Here is a 21983-nt window from a genome sequence, read left to right as displayed (position 1 = left end):
ATCCTCATTAAAAATGCATTGGAGGGCATGTTTTTTCGAAAAAAAAGTTTTTAACATGAGAGTCAATCGGAGAATTTTTGGGCGATTCTTCACGTCATTCAAATCGCCCCGAAGAGGCGGAACCATAAAACGTGACTTGAATCTGACGATTCTGATTGCGCAATGACAGATAATGTCTAGAACACTGATAATAACTACATTTGCTGGCAGAGACGGCTGAAAGGAATATTAGTACTAAAGATCTTTGGAATTGCTGAGGAAAAAAAATTATCTTTCTCCTCCTAGTTGGGAGGGCGTCGCCCAAATCGTCCCTATACACCGGCCACCCCTGCTCAACTACCAGTTTATAAAATTCACTGGTGTAATATGCAATTTCATATATCATTTACATTTATATACTACTTTAAGGAGGTTTCCTACTGAGATGTCATTGCAAATCGCCTGTTGTTGTTTAAGGGGGACTGGGATGCGGCTGGTCACTGCACATTTTTGATACATTCCGGTAAAAACAGCCCTCAGGCTCCGAGTGTCGGGTGGCCCACTGTCGGTTCGGGGCCCCAAACAGTTTCCTGACTTGCCTGTTCACAAGCTGCGCGTCTACCCATGAGAAAGTGCGTAAAAAAAACAAAACATGTTAATCCCACAAATGAATCATCCTGTATCAACACATTAATTTTGACAGCCCTAGCTATATATTCATTATGTAACAGCCCATATTCATTATGGTAATGACTTATTACTTTATGAAATTATAAATAGTGCTGCAGGCAGTTCAGGTGCCTCACAGTAGCGGTGACATGTTGACACTGTCATTAACACTGTTGACACCACAGGCTGATGAAGATAAAAATTCAAATATTTTGATTACATCATTCATTTCTATTTGCTTTACTTACTAACCTGTTTTAACCAGCATCATGCTGTATGAGGACACTTGCTGAAACATTTTTTCAATCCAAAAGGTCACTGTTTCAGGGGCTTAAGTTTCAGTGACATTGCTATGTGATAAATATCACAGCAATGACGCTGCACAGTAAACCATGTTACACCCTTACTGTCAAACTGAGAAAATAACAAATGCAGTGAGAAGAAGTAGTCTAAATATTGTTGTTTCATATTGTTATCGACTTCTGTAAGGATAATAAGGATTCTATCGCTAAACACATCACGCTCCTCTAATAAATACTGAAGTACATTTTTCTGGATTTTTAAGTTTTTTTAACCGATGTAGTCAAGTCAAGTGTAGTACATTCAGGGCCGGCCCAAGGCATAAGCATTGCAAGCAAGCAAGTATTTGTATTTGTTTCTTTTATTTAATATAAAAATCTAATCTTTGTATTACAGGAGTGTATTTTGAATTTTATATTTTTTATATTTTCAGACCTTAATATCTTAATATTTTATTCATAAACCAGTTTTATGTATCGATTCTCTGTGTCGCCAGTAGGGGGGTATTTATCTGTAAGTTTGCAAATTTGGTGTCTGCTTCCGTGCAACAAAGAGTTCTCACATTTAGTTTTTACAGGTGTATTCGTATTGGTGACAGAGTAGAATAAGTAGAGTACCTTTAGTGTGTGAATGATCAGTAATCATTATTATTGGCAGTAACAGAGGGCCCCAAAATCAAATTTAGCTTAGGGCCCCATGGAGGCTTGGGCCGGCCCTGAGTACATTGCTTCCAGGATGAAGGTGATGAGTTGTGGGTGCCTGTGCCCCAGCGAAGTCTAGCAACGCCCCTGTCGCTGCAAAGGGCCGCTCGGTGCTGCTTGCAGCTTTAATAATAATAAAAACAACAATAATAAAAGTACTTCACATTACAGTTGTTGTTATTTCAAGGACCCCGCGCCTGAGTGGCAGCCGCAGTAGTGAGCTCTGGACGTGACGTCAATCTGTGACGCAGGTTCGCCCTCACTCAGCAGCCGAGCCCACTGACAGAAAACAGACACGGAGAGAAGCGGAGGGCTTTCCCGGGTTATGGAAATATGTAGTTAGCTCGCACGCTATTTCGACAACGGGTATTTGGAGGTGCTGGTAAGTCTCTTAAACAATTAACAGCATAAACTTGACAAATTGCAGCCGCCGTGCTCGTTTTTCCCATCTCCCTGTTTGAAGCTAACATTAGCCTAGCCAAAATGACGACGGCGGAGATGGCCGACGATGCCCGTTATTTCCAGCTGTGGTGACGGTGGCATCGGTGAATATCACTGTTATTACCGCGTACTTTGATCTAAAAGATGAATTTGAATGGATAAAGCATGTGATTGAATGTAAAATGAGACAACGACGTCGATGTTGAGCTGAAAGTCGGATGAGAAAAGGGTCGTGATAGCAAGTGGAAGGTGAATCTGCTGAAGTTCGTTTCACATTGGTACAACTAATCCTACAGTGAAAGTAGTATCAGTCACGGGCGACCCGGAATAGACCTATTACAATCAAACTTCAGTCTCCAGGCTATAATGTTGCTAGTTGCTTAGCGTTCTGAATAGAACGTTCCATTTTAATATGTATTAGTGAGTGTTGCAAAGGTAACGCTTCTCATTATACGTTCAGCAGAAACTGTTACACATTTTCACACGACTTTGTGAAAAGACAAACCCTCGAATGAATGCGTTTTCTGTAGCCTGCTAGCTGCTAGCTAAGAAACCTCAGCCTCCATCAGAGTATTTGCATGGAAAGTTACCATGGGTGCAGGCTCTGAGGGTTTGTTTTACCTAGTGTGATTGTGTACACACACACGCACACTCACACACATATATATAGTGCTATATAAATGAAGTCTAATTCACTGATAAGTCTATACAATCATTTGAGTAATATTAATATTATTTTTCAACCACAAAGTATAGTCCACTAAGCCGAATCCGTCACTGCTTGGATATTATGCAAATGACTTTTTCATATTTAAATATTTTATGCACATGTGTGTGTATATAGCTAACAACCTGTAATTGTATTTACTGAAGCAAAAAAACCTTTAGGCGTAATGATTAATGAAACGGTTTCATATTGTAAATACAACGTGGGATATTATGGGAACAAAACACTATATATGAAATTGGAAAAATCAAGTTTGACAGTACAGTGAGCAATCTTTTGGCTTAATACGATGTCAAATTAAAACAGTATTTCTGTTTTTGTTTCCCAAACCTTCAAACACTCGTGATCAAAATCACATTATAAATTGTGGTAAGAGCAAATATGTACATATATATAACTAACTTGCGCTGTTCTTCATTTTAACTTAAGCATACAATTTAAAACATAAACACACAAATCTTTTTCGGGACCCAAAAACTATTTATTGCGGTCCATCTGCGTGTCCTGACCCAGTTTTTGGGGATCACTGATCCAAATTTGGACTTGAGAAGTTAGGTAACATGACAGTTTGTGTCGAGAAAATCGCAAGGTATTTTCAAGGAGAGATGACGTTTTGCAGGCACAGTGAGGAATTTCAGCTTCATTTTAAGAGTTTGTAACATCGTAAAATGCATCATGGATCAGTTCATAGGTCATTTAAATTGATATCGTGGTGCGTGTCTCACTGTTTTTACATCATTTACAACCAACCCTGTTTTGTATCAGTTAAATGTTAGCCCTTAAGTACTCTGTAGGAAAAGTTATTTATAAATAAAGTATGATTAAGTGTTATCTCTTCACCTCTTCCCCCACCAGAACAGTTGCATGGAAAGTTACCATGGGTGGCCATGATGATGATGTGCCATATGCTGTGAGTAAACAAAAGCAAGATGAAGAGCTAAAGAACAAGCTGAACGACAGCAGCAGCCACTGGTGTGACCAGGAGTCCACTGGTAACAATGCCAAATGGGTCAAAGAAGGCCAGAACCAGCTGCGTAAAGTAGCTGAGAACCACCAGGACCAGGACCACAACTGCAATATAAGTCAGAATGGGAACAAGGAAGATTTCCCTCATCTTAACACCACTCAGGAAGAACAACAGGGAAATGAGGAGCAGCACAAGTCTCCTAAAATAGCAATGACCCCTGGTCTTAGTCAGGAAGAGTCCAAGATCATCCTTAATGAGCCACTCCTCATCGACACTCTGGAGTCCACAGAGGAAAAAGATGGACAGAGAGAAGAGGATGGTAAAGAAAAGGAAAATAAATCAGAGGAAGACGAGGAGACAACAGGTGATCCTGGAGAAGAGTCTGTGGAGGAGGAACAGAGTAATATGGAGTCTCAGAGAGAGGGCAGTGTTGGTGGGAGAAATGCCTGCCTCCTCTTCTCCAACATGAACGGGACACCCAGTGAGGAGGAGACCAGCTGGCCTGCAGTGTCTCAGGATAACACGGCCGACAGCTCTCCAAATGGCAACAAAGGTAAACACTGAACACCACATGGGTTTGATGTGTTTAGGCTTCACATTTATGATTTTACAGTGTTATACCAGAAGAACATGGAAAACTTAATTTACTATCCATTCAGGATCAGTTATCATGACTATTCATAGTACATTAAAACAATATATACAGCAAATGTTCTTTATCTAAAAAAAACTAATACTGTATTCAAATTGAAATGTACTACTATGAGTGTCAGGCCCAGTGGGTTTCTAAACATCCAGTCTGCTGCTGCAGAGCCTTGTTATGGTTCGGTACTTTTTAAATTCCCTTGTGATATATTATACAAGGGTTTGACATTTCTATGGTGAACAAAGAAGGAACAATTCATACAGGAACCTGTACTTTATACTTGAAACTTTGGGTTTACACTAAATCGTTCACACAGGGAAAATATCTGCTGTGCAGGCTTTGCCATATTTGACAGTTAACTTTTGAAAAATCATAAAATACACTTTTCACTTACACTTAATACACATAAATACTCAGAAATCTTCAGTACAACGCGCATCTGTCAGTGAGTGCTGTACACATACAACAACGTTTTGTTAGGAAAACCCCCCAAAACAAACAGAATAAATTCATTAAAATGCAATGTGCTTTGACTTCAAAACAGGAACAGAAGGTGTTGTCGTGATGACATAGGTGACAGATATAGACACTAAAACTGTGTTGAAAGATGGTTTTTACTTGTCTATTTTTGCTGTGAGTGTGCGGCTCATGAGGAAAATAGGCAATAGGTCTATTTCCAGAAGAAGCTGTGCAACACGGACAGTATGGAGTCTCCCATCAGTTTACGTGATTAAATCAAAAGCAAGATGCTCCACATCCAGTGGGAACCTGGGCTTCAGGATGTGCGCGACGTCGGCTGTGAGCAGAAAGCAGCAGCTGCTGCTGCTCTGTCAAATTGTCTCTCTCCCTCTTAAAACAATCCACAATCAAACATTTTGAGCATGTGTGTATGGAGCTCCTCCTCCTCCGTGATAACCTGTGACTCACCTGGACAGACCTCACAGAACTCACAAGAGACCTGATGAAAATTGGTCTGTGATGGTGTTAGAAGAAGCAGCTAAAGAGAAAGTAGAGTTGCCATTGATTTTCTGACACGGTTCTATTCAACTCAATATTGATTGGGAAAGGGTACTTTACAGTTACAGTACAATAAGTTTTGCTCAGATTTAAAAGACTGAGAACTAATTATTGCAGTGTGCAGTGGTGGATACACTTAACTGTATGGATTGGAAACACTTTCCATTCCTTGCTCTTTTTTTGTGCAGTGATGAGTTTTTGGACTCGGCCAAGCATTTTGGTCGATGGCACCAATGCGGTCGGTTAATACGAGTGCATACAAATTACAGTCATATAAAATAAAATGTCATGTATAGAAGCTGTATGTAGTCAATTTGTAAAATCTATCTTATCAGTGCTCTATTGTTTAGTTACCCTGGTTATGTTGTGGTGATAAGGTGAAGATTAGGTATAGATCATTCATCTGGATGATGTATAGATCAGAATCTGTATCCATGTTTCCACAGCTGTTTTGGGGATTTTTGCCAACAACAGAAAGGCAAAACTGAAATGGAAAGTAGGTATTAGTTGACGTTATGGACAGAGCGTCAACCTCCGGTTAAATACAATAAAATAACTTCTGCTCCTTTACTTCGGGGTCAGTTGTGGCTAAGAGGAAACCTGGACTTTGTAAGGGAACGTGAGCAATTAAAACATCTGTGATCGATCAACAAACACTTGCATTGTCTTTTAGTAGATGTCTTAGTAGTTCTTCAGGGATTGAACATGGCTTAAAATGAAATTTCACTATTATGTGGGGACAAAAACAGAGCACTGCTTCATCCACAGCCTCTTTTAAATACTATAATCCATTAATGAATCATGGTAACTTCCGCAGACGCCATTGAACATCTCTACATCTTTCGCTGACAGCTTGGCATGCATACAGTCGATTGAAATTTTCTTTCACAGCTGATGGTCTGGTAAATGTCGTTGTTTCTGCTTGTCTAGACTGAAACACTGTCATTTAAATTTCAATCTAAAAAGGAGCAATATTTTAAAATCCAGTCTTGAGGCTGTTGCCAGTTGCCACATATTTTGAGCTAAATTAAATTATAAAGTTAAATTTAAAAAGAGTTGTTAAATTATACAGCTGAATATATTTAAATGAGCACCAAATAAAAGAAGACGGGCTGGTTCATGTTAACATACCATAAGATTATTAATCACCTTAATTACAACTTCCAGCACACATTCAACACTTAACCTAGGTTTTTCCATTTGCTCCCTGTCTTCAGAATCCTTCTGGGACTCCAGTGCTTTCGAGACGGACACAGACCTGCCCTCAGGATGGATGAGGGTGCGAGATACATCTGGCACATACTACTGGCACATCCCCACAGGCACCACCCAGTGGGAACCTCCGTCTCCCCTCGGTAAAGTCGGCGACTCCATGATGTCCTCTAGTATGTCCCTGGAGACGACTCCCTGTGACGAGCCTGAGGTGAGTTTCAACACTATGTTTCTACTCGTCAACAGACCCAGACCGTGTAATTATCGTGGTAGTAATTACTTTGGTTACATCCTCTAGGATTCTTGGGCTCACCTCTCCGGCACAGATGAAGCAGCTGGTGAAGAACTGTGGAAAGTAAGTCTTCAAAATAAAAAGTGTTCTTCTGTTTTAAAGCTTTACCCTACGCTAAGCATACAAGAACATGCACATTCATTTGGCGCACAGTAAACACTGTCAATGTGTTAGCTTCATCCTAACCTCTATGGCAGAATACATTCATGTGCTAACAGTTAGCATTGTTAACATATATTTATTATTGGTACGTTTCTCAAATTTGCAATAATGGGCTATACATCAATAACTATGTATACTTTCCTTCCATATCAACCTTACAAAGGTTCAGTATCATATTTACGCGTTGCGCAAGCACATTTATATTTGCACTTAGTTTTTGATTTGCACATTTAACTTGTTTCTTTAACGTTCTCAGGAGTAAAACTTTAAATATGTGACTTTATATGTCGACAGATTTGAAACATTTTTATATCATGATAACATTTTTGGCCGTAACACCCTCCTGTTTTCATTCCTTCAAAGATGAAAGCTCTAGGTTTCCTTATCTGTATACCAGCCAAAATCAGCTGATGATGTAGGCGTTTTATTTCTGATGGCACATTTTTTATTTTTCCTTAGTTGTGAAGCCTTAACCAAGCCATAACTGAACAATATGTGCCATGTTCCTCATTTTGACACAGGTTGCAGGTTGATTATCTGGGATCCTGCTTAAAAATTAAATTACTTGACTGATTTTCTTAATTCTGTCCCTGGAATAAATCTTTATATATCTGTGATTTCAGGAGGAGGAGGAGGCTGAAGTTATGTCTGATCAAAGTCTTAAAGAGTTTGAAGGAGCAACTCTACGCTATGCATCCATTAACCTGAAGTATGTGCTGTTTACAGTTTGATTAGTTGTTAGTGGCTGATATTACACTAAACGTTTTACTTTTCTTGCTGTAGCTACAATTGCTCCCAGTCTGAGGAAGATGAGAAGTTCACTCCACTTTCCACCGATATAGAAACTAAGGTAAATCGATGTTTGTTGTTAGATGGTTTTCTAAGCATACAGAATGTCAAAAGTGCCTCAAAACCAGAATAAGTTGTAGTATTATGACTTCTGTCACTGACCGTGAGGGTCTTTTTTCAAGGTTAGAAATGTGAATCTGCTCCGTAATATTTCAGAACTCTCACAATTGAACATACATCTGAGTGGGCTGTAATTGCAGTTGGTATTAATAGTTTATGTGGAGGCTGAACTGTAAAGACAATTTTTCATTGGTTAAAGCTTTGCTTGGTTTACTCGAATAAACGTGAGTTCAATCTTCTCCTAACTTAATGTATCTTAGCTTGCTCTGTGCATCTTTTTTTAATCAATATTATTATTATTTTCCAGTGTTTTGCGGTGCGTTCACTGGGCTGGGTTGAGATGTCCGAGGAGGACATGGCACCCGGCAAGAGCAGCATTGCTGTCAACAACTGCATCAGGCAGCTCTCCTATCACAAACACAACCTTCATGACACTGCTGGGATCTGGGGAGAGGTGAGAGGATTCTACACTGTCTACAACCACTATGACATGACCTGTCAAGTACGAGGAGATCAGTAATTATTTTGTGCTCTCCTTGGGTGTTGGCGTTTAAATAAATGAATAAATGAATATCAGTTATTTAACTACATCAACTGTCACTTAGCACACCAACTCAGACACAAACAAAAATTCATCATAATTGACTGTGTTTTGTGCCTGCAGCCGCTGATGTCGCCTTGAACGTTTTATTGGTGTGTCTTTGTGTAGACATTTCCCTGTTACTGCGTGATCTTCAGCGAGTTCATTTTCAAGTCAAATGAAAAGATATGGTTTCCAACTCCTCGCCTTGCCTCACCTCACCTTTGCACGGCAGGGTTAAGTTGCGTTTCATCTAGCATAGTACATAGTACCAGGTATGGTCTGGTGTATTTCGCTAACACTGTGAAAGTACCTGTTTTCTTGAGGCAGTGTCATCTGTCAAAGTTGTTGTCCTGCCTGCTAACATAAAGCTACACAACAACTGACCTGAAATGCCACACCAGAAAGTCTCTCAAAAAACACAAAGTTTGGTGGACGTCTACTTACTTGTTTCTGCTGAAACTCGGGTGTCTTTCATCGAACACTGTCCCTAACAAAGACGCTCTTTACACTATTCAGTTGCATAGACCTTTAGGGTAAATTCCAATTCCTTGCTTACCCTCAATCTCAGAAATGCGCGCTCCCGCTAGTGCAAGTGCTGTCCCGATTCTCAGAAAAATGGTGTTGAGGGGCAAGTTTAAGGGCTCTATCGCCCTCAATATTGAGATTTTCCGAGACCACCCTTTGGAGCAAGGGCTACCCAGAATGCTTTGCGTGTTTTGATATAACAAAGATGGCGCCGAAAGCAGCGAAACGAGTACGCTACAAATGAAGTATTTTCTTTGTTAATAGAGATATAAAAAATACGAAAACCATTGTATTATCTTAGTTTAGGCCCATATTATGGATTATTGACGTCATTGTTGCGTAACATTTATTTTTATTTTACGATCTTTTGTCAATAGCTGGCCGGTGCGCACACGCAATCGTTTGCTATGGTTTACTTTTCAATAAGCCGTGGTGTGTGGTAACTGTCAGCTGAATATGTCCGTGGTTGTGGTATTTGTATGAGTATCATCTTATAACTAACTGACAACCTAATAACTTGACTGACAAACAGATCGCAATAAATAATCGTGACGTAAATGTGTTCTTCTTCTTCTTCTTTTTTGGAGTTGACAGACTGGACGCAGCTTTATCGTTATTCTGCCCCCCACAGTCTGAAGATGTATCTGCATTTAAGGGGTGTCCCATTTCTAAGTGACAAAATAACCCTCAACACTTGGTTTTGAGGGCCAGTTAAGATTAAGGGTTGAGCTTGAGGGTTGATTGAGGGTTAAGATAGGAATTGGAAATGGCCCTTAGACTGTTTAGCTTGTAATATCCCCAGTTACCACTTGATGGAGCTCATGCATGTTCCTGCAGAATAGTTTCAGTCATTGCAGGAGCTTTTTCTGTCACAGTGTTGTTGTTGCTGCTTCTTTGTGGTGAACATGTTGACTAAAGTAGCTGACGCACAATTTGAAGTGTTTTCTACTGAATTTCTGTGTGAATATATTTGATGGTTATTCCCAACCACCATTTAACTAAGCACAGATTACTGATGGTTTATGCATGTTTACAAGTGAAGTGGCTCAAAGTAAGACTGTGTGTGTGTTGTGACAGGGGAAGGACATGGTGATGGTTTTGGAGAAAGACACGATGAACTTGATCGACCCGCTGGGCCAAACTCTGCTTCACACTCAGCCCATCTGCAGTATCCGTGTTTGGGGTGTAGGCAGAGACAACGGCAGGTCAGTATCCAATAGATCTGTCATGGAGACGGAAGATTGAGGCAATTTGTTTACTCTTAAAGGTACAGTGTGTACAATTGGAGCAAAATTGTATCCCTCACATCACCCTCTTCTTCCAAGTGAGATGGACAATCTTTTTAGGATTCAGTTGTTAGCATCAAAACATCAATAGATGTTTTTATTTGTCCGTTGTGTACTGTTGTAAAAATGGTGATCAGAAATGGCTAATGAAAAACAATTATATGAACATTAAAATTTAACACACTGTACCTTTTTAAAGGGAACTACTTGTAAAAACATGATTTGAATATACTTTGATTATCATTTTGTTGTATTTAATTCGTGGTTTAGGGCTGCAACTAATGATTACTTAACATTATCAATTAACCTGTTGGTTGTTTGTCGAAGTAGTTTTGTCTATGGGATGTCAGAAACGATGTGGATTAGTGTTTCCTAAACCTCAAAATATCAACATTCTCAATTGACTTATCTTGTCCAAAGAGGAGCAAAGAAACGGAAACATATTTGTATTTAACTGTAGTGGTCGATTAATCTGTCAATGATTGCAGCCCTTGTGTATTAGTGCTCCTTTTCTTTAATTTATATTTCACATTTTCTTATATTGTAGTATTAAATATTTACCTTAAGAGGTTTATTTTACCCTCAGTCAAGGTTTTTGCTTTATAGTCCCCCCGAATCATGTGAGGACCAACAACCTTCTCTGAATTCTCTGTCTATTAATCTGCATTGAAAAATGTATTCCTACTTTAAATCATCTACAGCCTCTTGCTGTCATGATTTACTGAATGTCAGGACAGTGCTGCCCTCTGCTGGATTGTCATTAGAATTACACACAAAAATAATAACACTCCTGATGTTACTCCTGTTTTTGTTTCTTATGTGTAATACTGCAACTAACCATCATGTTTTTTCTTCCATGCTGCATTTTCCATCATGAACAGGGAAAGGTATATTTCACTTACTTCTGCCAATTGATTATTTTGTGATTTCTGTATTTGCGGTGCAGTGTGTGTGTGTGTGTTTTCTGTCTCTAGATGTGTATTTGTTAAAATTAGTGTCTCACATTTTTTTGCTGTATTAATAATTCAATATATGACTCTGACCTTTCCCATCTAATTTCACCTGCAGGGACTTTGCATATGTGGCTCGAGACAACTTGACCCAAGTTCTGAAGTGTCATGTTTTCCGCTGTGACTCGCCTGCCAAGAACATCGCCACCAGCTTACACGAGATGTGTTCAAAGGTCAGCCACGATTGGATTTAATTTTGTTTCGTAATGAATTCGTAACACAGGCGCAGCACTCGGACATCATCAGCCATGGATTTCTGACTTCTCACATTTTCCCCCCCGAATTAAATTTTAGATAATGATGGAGAGAAAAGCGACTAAGCCAGGGTTTGGCAGATTCGGCTCTGACCGAGATGCAGTCATCCCTGTTCAAGGTACTGTTAACAGGCTTCATTTTAACACCATCATAGCATGTGGAAAGATAATCTAATGTCTCTCGTTTCCCAACAGAGTTTCCTGTACCTAAAAATGAACTCTTCCAGCACTTCAACGTTTACTACCTTGGTTGTAAAAATGTGGTGAAGCCTGTTGGTAAGAAAGCAGTTAAAAAAGATAAATATGAATATTTCAGCACCTTTTTAAATGTTGTGAATAGTTTGTCCTTCTGATTCCAGGCACTTAAACTCTGTGTTGCTGTTGTGTTTTTCTGCCTTCCTCAGGTATGGATGTCATCAATGACGCTCTAAAGGTGGAAATTAATGGCAAGGACAAAAATGATTGGACACCAGTCTCTGTGAATGTTGCACCAGCCACTCTCACAATACTTTCAAGACAGGTAACCGACAATAAATGTGGCGTGAATATTTAAAATCAGGAGCCAGCAGAGAATGTGCCATTCAATTTCAGTGGAAACGCTTTATTTACACCTTTCTGTGACATCATTTCACCCAAGTACTGAAGTTCAGCAACTGCCTTTTAGAAAGTGAGATAATGGTCTGGAAAGTTCCCTAAACTTCAAATAATCATCAATTTTATTTGTAAAAAGGGCTTTTTTAAAACTGTTACTATTATGCGGATTGTTCTGGGCAATTAAGTCATATGATTTAAAGGAAACATTTAAATGTGGATCCTCAAATTTAATGGCAGCTTAAAGTCCAAACATACATCCCGATGGAACTTATGTGTATTATCAGAAAAACAAAAGCCGGGCCAAAATTAAGCCATTTAAAATTGTCCAATAAAAGTGCTCCTTTAATTTTACCCTTGCATGTTAAAAACAGTTGTTATTTAAGGCGTTTTTTCATCTACATCTTAAGACAAGACACGTTTTGGCGCATGGGAATAAATCCCCATTCTCTCCAAAGTTGTTCATGAGGTCACAGTGATGTCATCATTACAGCAGGTTTTTTTTTTCTTCAGTTTTCTGAGTTGCATTAAAAGCCATTTTTTTAATCTGGTGTACTTCACCAATAACCCAGTTTCATGAACGTTTTCATACAAATGTGATTGTTCAAATTGTAAGAAGTCTATGAATGACACATCATATGTCAAACTGTCATTTGTGTCCAGGACGAGGAGGTGCTGTACGAGTGCAGGGTGCGTTTCCTGTCTTTTATGGGCGTGGGGAAGGACGTCCATACCTTCGCATTCATCATGGCCGAGGGCCCGCGGGACTTCTCCTGTCACATGTTCTGGTGCGAGCCCAACGCTGCCAGTCTGAGTGAGGCTGTGCAGGCGGCCTGCATGGTGAGTCACACACATGAGAGGTGATGATGTTACTTTACGCCTGGATGAATATGTCATGATGGGTGATTATTTCCACTTTTTGACACTTGAGTTTTGATTGAAAGTTTCTGCTTTTACTCAAACAAAGAAGTGGGAGTTACATTCCAAACAGTCTGTCCATGTTTCTATTTTCTTCTACTCAATCAACTACCTTTCCTGTGGTCTCGTTGCTCTTCTTGTCTTGATTATTGTCCATTTCATCAATTCCACCAAAAAGTGGTGTGTGTGTGTGTGTGTGTGTGTGTGTGTGTGTGTGTGTGTGTGTGTGTGTGTGTGTGTGTGTGTGTGTGTGTGTGTGTGTGTGTGTGTGTGTGTGTGTGTGTGTGTGTGTGTGTGTGTGTGTGTGTGTGTGTGTGTGTGTGTGTGTGTGTGTGTGTGTGCGCGCGTGCGTCCGTCCAATGTGTTTTTATATTTGTCGTATAATTCATTTCTACTTTTTCTTATGACTTGACACAGTTCCCACCAAGGATCATTATGTGTCCTGGATGCATCTCTTGTGACAACATGGATATGGCAAAGCTGCATGTTGAATGCACATGAACGTTATGATTTTTTAGCAGAAAACAAAAGTATGACTATACAGATGTGTTTCCTCTGTATCACCATGAGTGATGAGCCGTGTCAGCAGGAGTGAGTTAAAGCTCTACTCCCGTGGCTGTAATATAAAGTATGATTTTAACCGTTAGAAGTTAACCAGCTAACTATTTTTCTGGGAACGTTTCCTTTTGGTTGTGGGAACGTTCCCTGAAGGTACCCCCCATAGGTTCTCCTGTGGTTGACATGGTTACTTTGTCACAGCCTTTAGAGAACGTTCTCTAGAGAACGTTCTCTAAAGGTTCCCAGAACGTTCCCAGAAGACATACAAAGATGAAGGGTTAGTCTATGACACATCCTGTGGACAAATTGCATTTGTTTTAGGGCAGAATAGATTTGTTATAAGTTATTAATCGTCACTATTAGGGCTGTAAAGTCAAAGTCGACTGGTCGACTAATTGGTCGACATGCTCTGGCTCGACCAAAATTGTGATTGGTCGACAAAATTTTTTTTTATTTTTTTTTTTTTATGGTGAATTTCATTAGGAGGAAAGTACCACATGCTAATAGGGGTGTTTTACAGCACCCGTGGTTCACAGGTAACAGCCTGTCTTCAGAGAACACCCCCCTTGTTTTCCACTATTTTGGTTTAGTCCAGCCCAGTTGGTTGTTGTCACTCCGTGGCTCATGAGCGACAGAGATTAGTGTTGCCAAACATGACATATTTAAAAACGCTAAGCTAAGGTTGCTCCGTCCGTTTTGAGTATGAACATATCAGAATTATTAGCATATTTCAAATTTTTTTCCAATAATTGTTGATTGGTTTTATAACTGCAGACGCATCCGCTAACAGCTGCAGCGTCCCGCGGTCTGTTTGTGTCTGCGCTGTTCAGTCTCGCTCTGTGTTCCTTAACACTTATTGTGCTGATATTACCAGTTATTTTCAGATATCACGGGCTATATTGAAAGTAATGCAAAACGCTGTCAGAGCCGTCAGACTCTGCTGAGCTCCAGTGGCGGCTGCGGGTCTTTTCAAATTAAGAACCGCAGCCGCACAGGTACTTTGCGGGTGCGGTCTTTTCAAAATAAAAGAGCCACACCCGCATAGTACCCCCCGTCGATTAGTCGATTTTTGGTCGAAATTTCAGGGCTTTAGTCGACCAAGAGTTTCTTTGGTTGATTACAGCCCTAGTCACTATTTTGCTAATCAGTTTGAGTGGGTTTTTTAACAATTAAAATTAGCTCTATGATTTGTCCCTAATTGTGATTATTTTCTGGTTTCTATGATCCATAAAACAATTAAAATGAATTATTGACTAATTAAATAGTCAATAATAATCAACTTCCTAATCGAATCGCTCTACTTCGTTTCTGTTCTGGAATGTGGCCACATTCTTTTATTATATCCAAAAATGGGTGTTAATTTCAGGTTTGTACAGTGTTGATAAAGTTGTTACTGTCAGATTTTCATGTCATTCTCTCCTACAATGGCTAAGCTAGCATAAATGTACACTCAAGTAGAGCTGGAACTATATGGAGCAAAGAAACCATAACATATTCACATTTAAGAAGCTGAACAATCAGAAAACACTTGAAAAAAACACTAAAACTGATTAAGTGATCAAAATAGTTGACGATGACTTTAGCAATCAAATTCTGGTTGCAGCCCTCCACTCAAGTGTTCGTCAAGTGTCTGTAAAACCCATTTTCTTTTCTTTTCTTTTTTTTTAGCTCCGCTACCAGAAATGTTTGGATGCACGTCCACCCAGCCTGGCCTCCTGCCTGCCCACGCCTCCTGCCGACTCAGTGGCTCGACGTGTCAAGAAGGGGGTTCAGAGTCTGCTGGGCAGCTTCAAGAGCTACAGGTCGGGTCCTCAATCACCCTGAGTCAGAGAGGAGACGCTGCAAGGTCCAGTTCCTCACAGGGTCCATCACAATAAAAGCCCCTCTTCACTTTCACATCTCCTCCTCCTCCTGTCACACTTTTGCCTTATGACCCCTTTCACTTGTCTAGTGAGTAGTCTAGAATGTGGATTTGTTTCAGGGGCAAGCATGTGTGTGTGACTGAAAAAACAACAGCAACATTTATTTCTCTCTTTTTAAAGTTTCACCTCCAAACAAACAAACCAACCCCAGGCATCATTTTAGTTTCCTGCTGGGATTCTTTCTTTCTGGGAGTCTTAACTATTTTTGTGTTTTAACAGAAACAAAATGCGATGAATGTTGGATGTAGATGTAGTATAGTATAGTTTTACATGCCATTTAAAATAGAGGTGGATAGGTCTCATGGAGTTAAGGCCTTTGCACATGAGACGTTTTTCTTTTTCCTTGCGTGCAATTTGTATTTTTCAAACCTGTATGCAGTCGATATGAGCTTTCACATCAGAAACATTGCAACTTCTATATTTGGACTAATAATTGAATCCATTATGTAGCAGTTTTTAATCTTTCAGATGCCAGTTTGTCATCATTTTTAATGTAAAAATGGAATAATTATTTTTAATTTTAACTCATGCCTTAACATAAGAAACACAACAGCACTGCCACCTGCTGGAATACCAGGATAATTACTTCTATGCCAAATGGAGGAAAATGGATCATTAAGTTGTTAGGCCAGGATATGAGATAGATATGAGAATTATAGTGGACTAACTTGGATTGGTTGCTTTAATGGTGCCAAAAATTAATTACTTGAGGTGTACGTTTATGTTAAGGCTTAAGGTGAAGAACTTGGCGATTAGTTTTAAGACCGAGCAAAGGAACAGAAGTCAAAATTGTATAATATTATAAAGAAATACAAACTTTTGGCAGACACTGACTAAATGATTGAGACGATAAACGACGACGAAGCACAGGTTGCATGACGTTTAAGCTCATGAACCAAGGAAACGCCTCCTTTTTGGTGTTGCCTGTTTCCAGCTTTTCTTTCCTCTTTGACTGAACACCAGCTCATGATCAATAGAAATTGCCTCAAACTGGCAATTCTCGTGACTTTTGTCCTTAAAATCAAGCATCAAAATGAGTGTGCGTTTGTTTGCGTCGCCGCTGATGTGCAAAGGCCACCCGGTCGTGTTTCCTTTTCCCTCCTCAGTGCAATGATCATCTCTGACACTCCTTTTCTACCGTCTACAGAAGGGTACTGTAATACAACCACTGTCATATAGTGTCAAGTATCTTAACACAGTTTTTTCTAAAACATCACTGCACCTCTGTCTCCCTCTCTCTCTGCTGCCCTAGGTCGTAACAGAAGAGCCATAGTTGTTTGCCACGTAGTTTTAAACGGCCCCCAAACGATGGATTTTAGTCTTCCAAAGAAACGTGCTACGTACGTCCGTCACGTACGTAGTGAGTGACCACCTGATTTGAGCGTTGCGTGTTCACTCATCACATTTCTGCATGAACATTTGCAAGTTCAGTGCTAGTGTGCAATAATCAGATGTTCCCATATGGTATGGTATGGTATGATGGTGGTTACAGCAGCGGCTGCAGTGCGTGATGATCACTAGTTTGAGTGTGTGGCCACTGTAACAGCAGAGAGTCATAGTCCTGTGATAGAAATGTTAATTATTCATTCAACACATTAATCACGCAACAAAATGACTGAATAGTACTGTAGAGACTCACCCACAAGCTGCATGTTTTCATAGCTTAGAGTTGTGGCTGCTTGAGAACTCATTGATGTATCCTGTAAATGATCTGTGCGTGTGGTCAGAGGAGGCTGCAGTCCACGTGTTGTTTGATGTTACATAGGCATGTGTCACTCTAGTTAGCGTCGGTGTTTATCACAAGTTAGCAGTAGAGATTTAGACTTCCTGTCGCTGAGAACATGAGAGCGGGTTCATGTTTTTGAATATGAGAAAACTAGAGATGATTTCTTTATGCAGTGGTGCACATTTTTATTTTTATTTGTATTTTTTTTTTTTCCCCTCAGCCACATTTTTATGTGTGGGCCCCCCCGGCCGCCTCGGTTAATGTATTTTTTATAATTTCCACACACAACAATGTAAAAGACTTAAGAAGATTTACACATTACAAGCTTGTTAGAGTTACTTTTTTATAAAGACGAACGCACTCATTAGGCGAGTTGTACTTTATCTATGTCTCTGTGATCAATTCTGTCTGTAGCACAATAGTAATAGACTCGTATTAAAGGAGCAGTTAGTAAGATGTTTTGAAAATCCACAACAAAATAACTACAAATTAAACTTTAATGTGTTTTTTTTTAACAACTTAATTATTTTAGCAAATTAATTCCTCATAAAAATTCAGCAAAAAAAAATATTTCCTTCATATGATATCTGATTCTTTTTATTTTCCCTTTTTGTCTGTTATTTCTATGCTACAAATATATAAAGTAAAATTTGATTTAAGGTGTAGGGCTCCAAGCTAAATAATCTTTAGTCTGGAGCCCCCGTGTACACGCCGAATATCTGCGTATACTACACCACAGCTATGAGTCTATTCATCTTGAATGACTATTTCTGTCTTGTTTGGTCGCTCTTCTCACGACTGCTGCTCACACGCAGGAAGCAGAGTACAGGGGTATCTGCCAATCGAGAGTCAAAGACCCACCCCCCCCCCCCCCTTTCTCTGCCCTTTCATTGGGTTTTGACCACTACGTCATTATCCATGATTTGGGAGTTCGGAGAACACCGGCTTTGTAGTCACAATCCAAAGATTTAGGTACAAAAACAAAACTGTACTGTACGTGAAAAATAACGATTGTAAATGACTCGCGTTGTGTTAAATCATAGATTCCCGTAGTTTAGTTACGAAACACTAAAACTCTTCCCAACTGCCTCTTTACCTGTGTATAAATGAGAACACTAATACAAAAAAAACTACATTGACGCGTATAGATAAATATATATATATATACATATAACACGTCACTCACGTCAGTTGTCAATTGAAATTATTATTATTATTATTGTGCTTTTATTCCCCCCCCCCTCCTTCAGAGTTAGCTGTGTCCAGTCAGTGGCAGCACTAAAGCCAGACGAGTTAAAGAAACATTAGCAGATTAATTTATTTCTGTTTGTGTAAATTAGGTGTATAAAAATGTAATGTATATAAAAGTCACTGCACAATAAATGTGGACATATAACGGTTGATCTTGTTGTCGTCGTCCTTTTCTTTCCATCATTCTAACTGAATTTGTCTAATATCTCAGCAGTTAGTTTTTTCCCAGGTTGTGTGAAGGCCCTGAAGTGTCTCCAAGAAGATTGGTCTCCAAAAAGGTCAGGTCTGGATAACTGAAAATGTCTCCTCTTCAGGATTGTCTCATCCCCCCCCCCCCCCCCCGTTTCCTATCAATGGTTTTATCTGTCAGCAATGTTCTTTCTTTTCCTATTAAAATGTAAACGAAGCCACACACACGCCACATATCCTGTCTGGCTCTTTTGCATATATGCATTAAACTTGCCGACATCAGTTTTACCATATGTATTGACAGAGCAGCCGCACAATACATGAACAAAAAAAAAAAATCCTCCTCCTCTTCCTCTTCCTGCTCCCCCAATGAGTGATCTGTTCACCTTATATCTGCACCGCTGCCCCCACCTGGCGACTTCAAAGGAAGGGAGGGCCCGGTTATTGTTTCGCTAAGAGACACCGTGGAGATGAAAGACGAACCACAGATCGGTTATAACCACCTTCACTGTCTCCACATGAATATTGCGAATGTCAAGCCAGCGGGTTTCCGTGGAAAAAGTCACGCGGATCGCGACCCCAGCTGCCTTTTGAAGAAATACACGGGACTTTGGTTTCTGTTTGTGAAAATTCAAGGTTACAAAGTCAGCAGGTGCTTTGTGTGTTTCGCATACAACAGCTCTTTATTTAAAAAAAAAAAAAAAAATACTTATGCTTCTTTATTAGCATGTAAAATTGGCTAATGCAGTCTAGTTCTGGGAAAATGTTCATCTGTGTTCACCAAACCTGAAAATGATGATGTTCTTGAATCAGTCGTTTTTACCCACTTATTTTAGTGTGAAAGAGTGTAATGACATACAGCATTTGTTTACATCTGCGCTAAAGTACTCATTTTCACATGAGTAACACATTATAACTCGTATTTATGCCTTTTTAGGGTCAACAGTTTGTTATATTTAACATAATTTAAGAGAGCTTGGCTATAGACTGATAGCTGTGTCCCACCTCCATGATACATTCAAATACTAAGCCGTTTTTTCGAGTATGAACTGTGATCACAGGTAAGAAATTACCCCCCCAAAAAATATCACTAACTAGTCCTAAAAATATATATTTTAAAGTCGGATGCCATGATGCTAATGTAAAGCACAAAATAGGAAGAGGAGCTAATTAGAGTCTAGTATTAGTTGTTGAAAACAGTAAAACGGTTCCAGGGAAACATCCGACGATGCCACATAATCATAATAATCTTTATTTATGGAGCACTTTTCAAAATCAAAGTGTTTCACGAGGCTGCACCTAAGGTCATAAAACAGTAAAGAAAGAAGTTTGGAAAAAATTTGTTGTTATTTTGCTGTGTGTAATAGTCTGTAGCTTCTAAAGTAATTATTTGATTTACTCATGCCCTGTAGTTTATGGTGCTAATTTGACTGTGTGCTTATGTTAGGGGGTTTAATTTGTGGAACTTTTAATTGTATTAATTTACACTAAAATGTGTTTTTTGCTTGTTAAACGGCTGATGTTATTGGTCACTGTTTCACTGCAATGCAAATGTACAGGAGGAGCAAATTAGAGCGTGAAATGTTTGTGGACTGTGATAAAACAGCTCCGGGTGCACATGTGAGGACACGGAATAATAATAATATTAACTTATAAAGCACTTTTGATAGAGAACTTTAAAAAAAACTCCACATTGCAACGTGTTTCAATGGTATTTATTTAACTTTATGTTAAATTAGGGAGTTGTAGTCTGTGTTGCTGTTGAATTTAATTGTTCATGAACATTTCTGTTTACCTCTTTAATGTCAACAGCAGGAGACGACAACTGTCCTGAGGGCTGGACTAATCCCCATATATTATTATGATTATTATTATAATTATGATTATTATTTGCTTAAATCCTTGTGTTTCACCTCTGCTTGTCTTTGTCTGTCAGTGTTGCAGTGGGTGGTGTCTCTGCGTGAGGACATGGAGACATGATTGTATGCAGTCCACATTCGCCCGGGCGTCAATCACAATTTCGGCCCATGAAGAAACTCATCACAGTCATAATTATTCCTATAGACTAATCATGCATACGGTCGTTTGTTTAATGGAGATTTATTTTGAGTAATGAATGTGTAGTGTTGTGGAACATTGCTTTTCCTCTCAGCTTGAAGGAGACGACACACACGTGTGTTTGTGTTTGTTACCTCTGTGGGACCTTTTCTGGTATAAACACGGACCTTATTTCTGAGAAATTGGTTATGGTGGGCGTTAGTTGAGGTGGCGTCCTCACCTTGTTTAAGAAGCCCTGAAGGTTCTAAACAAACATTTCAGCCACTGCTGAGAACGCTGTGTTTTATTGCAATCTCGGGCTCAGCGAGATCTCTGAAAAAACCCGGTCCGGTTACGTAAACACCAGTTCTCCGGAACAGCAGATCGTCCTGCACCGGGCACTAGTCCGGGCACATCCGGTTGCGTACATTGAACCGCAGAATAAGAACAACGTCCGTTGTGGAGGTGTTTCACGAGCGACAGTGTCTTCTGACTCTGGGTCTGACTCCGGGTCAAAGTCATAAAAGGGACTGCGGTGGGGAGTGGTGAAGAAGCTATTTTTAAACATTGTTAAAACAATGTTATGAAAATGAGTAGCAGTGCATCCCCCGTTCCAGAGGGGGGAGCTGCGCTTCTGAGAGCGGGTGTACTTCCGGGTACTGGCCAATCACAAGACTCTTGTCTTCTGGGTGAGAGAGTTGAGTCTGAAATATCGCGGCTGGGGAACAGCGTCAGAAAAGAGGATTTCTATCGGCTCGTTTACAGCAACTAAGAGGTTTTTGACCATAAAAACAAGTTAATGTATGTAAGTAGACCTCCATAACTAACATATATGTGCAACAGGACCACTCTATGTGAGCTTTAAGATATAAAACCAAGTTTTGTGTGTGTGTGTGTGTGTTCTTCACCAGTTTCAGGCCGGATAAACTTCAACCTGGAATCAAGGTCTGAGACGGTTGATGGAAATCGATGTCGAGCGCCAGCGTTTTCTGACTTATTCATATTGCAGAACGTTCACCTCTTTACTACAAAGCTCCTCACCTCCTCTGCTGCCTGTTAGTGTATTTCAGCTGTGCGTAAACTGGATTTTTTTAGCTTCGTCTTTGCCTGG

At 39.7% G+C, this 21983-nt stretch overlaps 1 protein-coding gene across 1 annotated transcript; it reads left to right on the top strand.

Moving 5' to 3' along the window:
* The first annotated feature begins 1917 nt into the window (after nucleotides 1-1917).
* Nucleotides 1918-18757, top strand: apbb1 (amyloid beta (A4) precursor protein-binding, family B, member 1 (Fe65)). The gene is made up of 14 exons (XM_083886098.1): nucleotides 1918-2031; nucleotides 3673-4337; nucleotides 6665-6870; nucleotides 6958-7014; nucleotides 7737-7822; nucleotides 7897-7963; nucleotides 8330-8476; nucleotides 10208-10335; nucleotides 11485-11599; nucleotides 11721-11799; nucleotides 11876-11956; nucleotides 12085-12200; nucleotides 12935-13111; nucleotides 15416-18757. The coding sequence occupies exons 2-14, from the start codon at nucleotides 3695-3697 to the stop codon at nucleotides 15569-15571; spliced, it is 2058 nt and encodes a 685-aa protein (XP_083742224.1). The 5' UTR covers nucleotides 1918-2031; nucleotides 3673-3694; the 3' UTR covers nucleotides 15572-18757.
* Nucleotides 18758-21983: the final 3226 nt, after the last annotated feature.

This window comes from Microchirus variegatus (assembly GCF_963457635.1).
Source record: "Microchirus variegatus genome assembly, chromosome: 3".
Classification (NCBI taxonomy): Eukaryota; Metazoa; Chordata; class Actinopteri; order Pleuronectiformes; family Soleidae; genus Microchirus; species Microchirus variegatus.
Note: the sequence above shows the minus strand (reverse complement) of the source record. Positions and strands in the feature narration are given on the sequence as shown.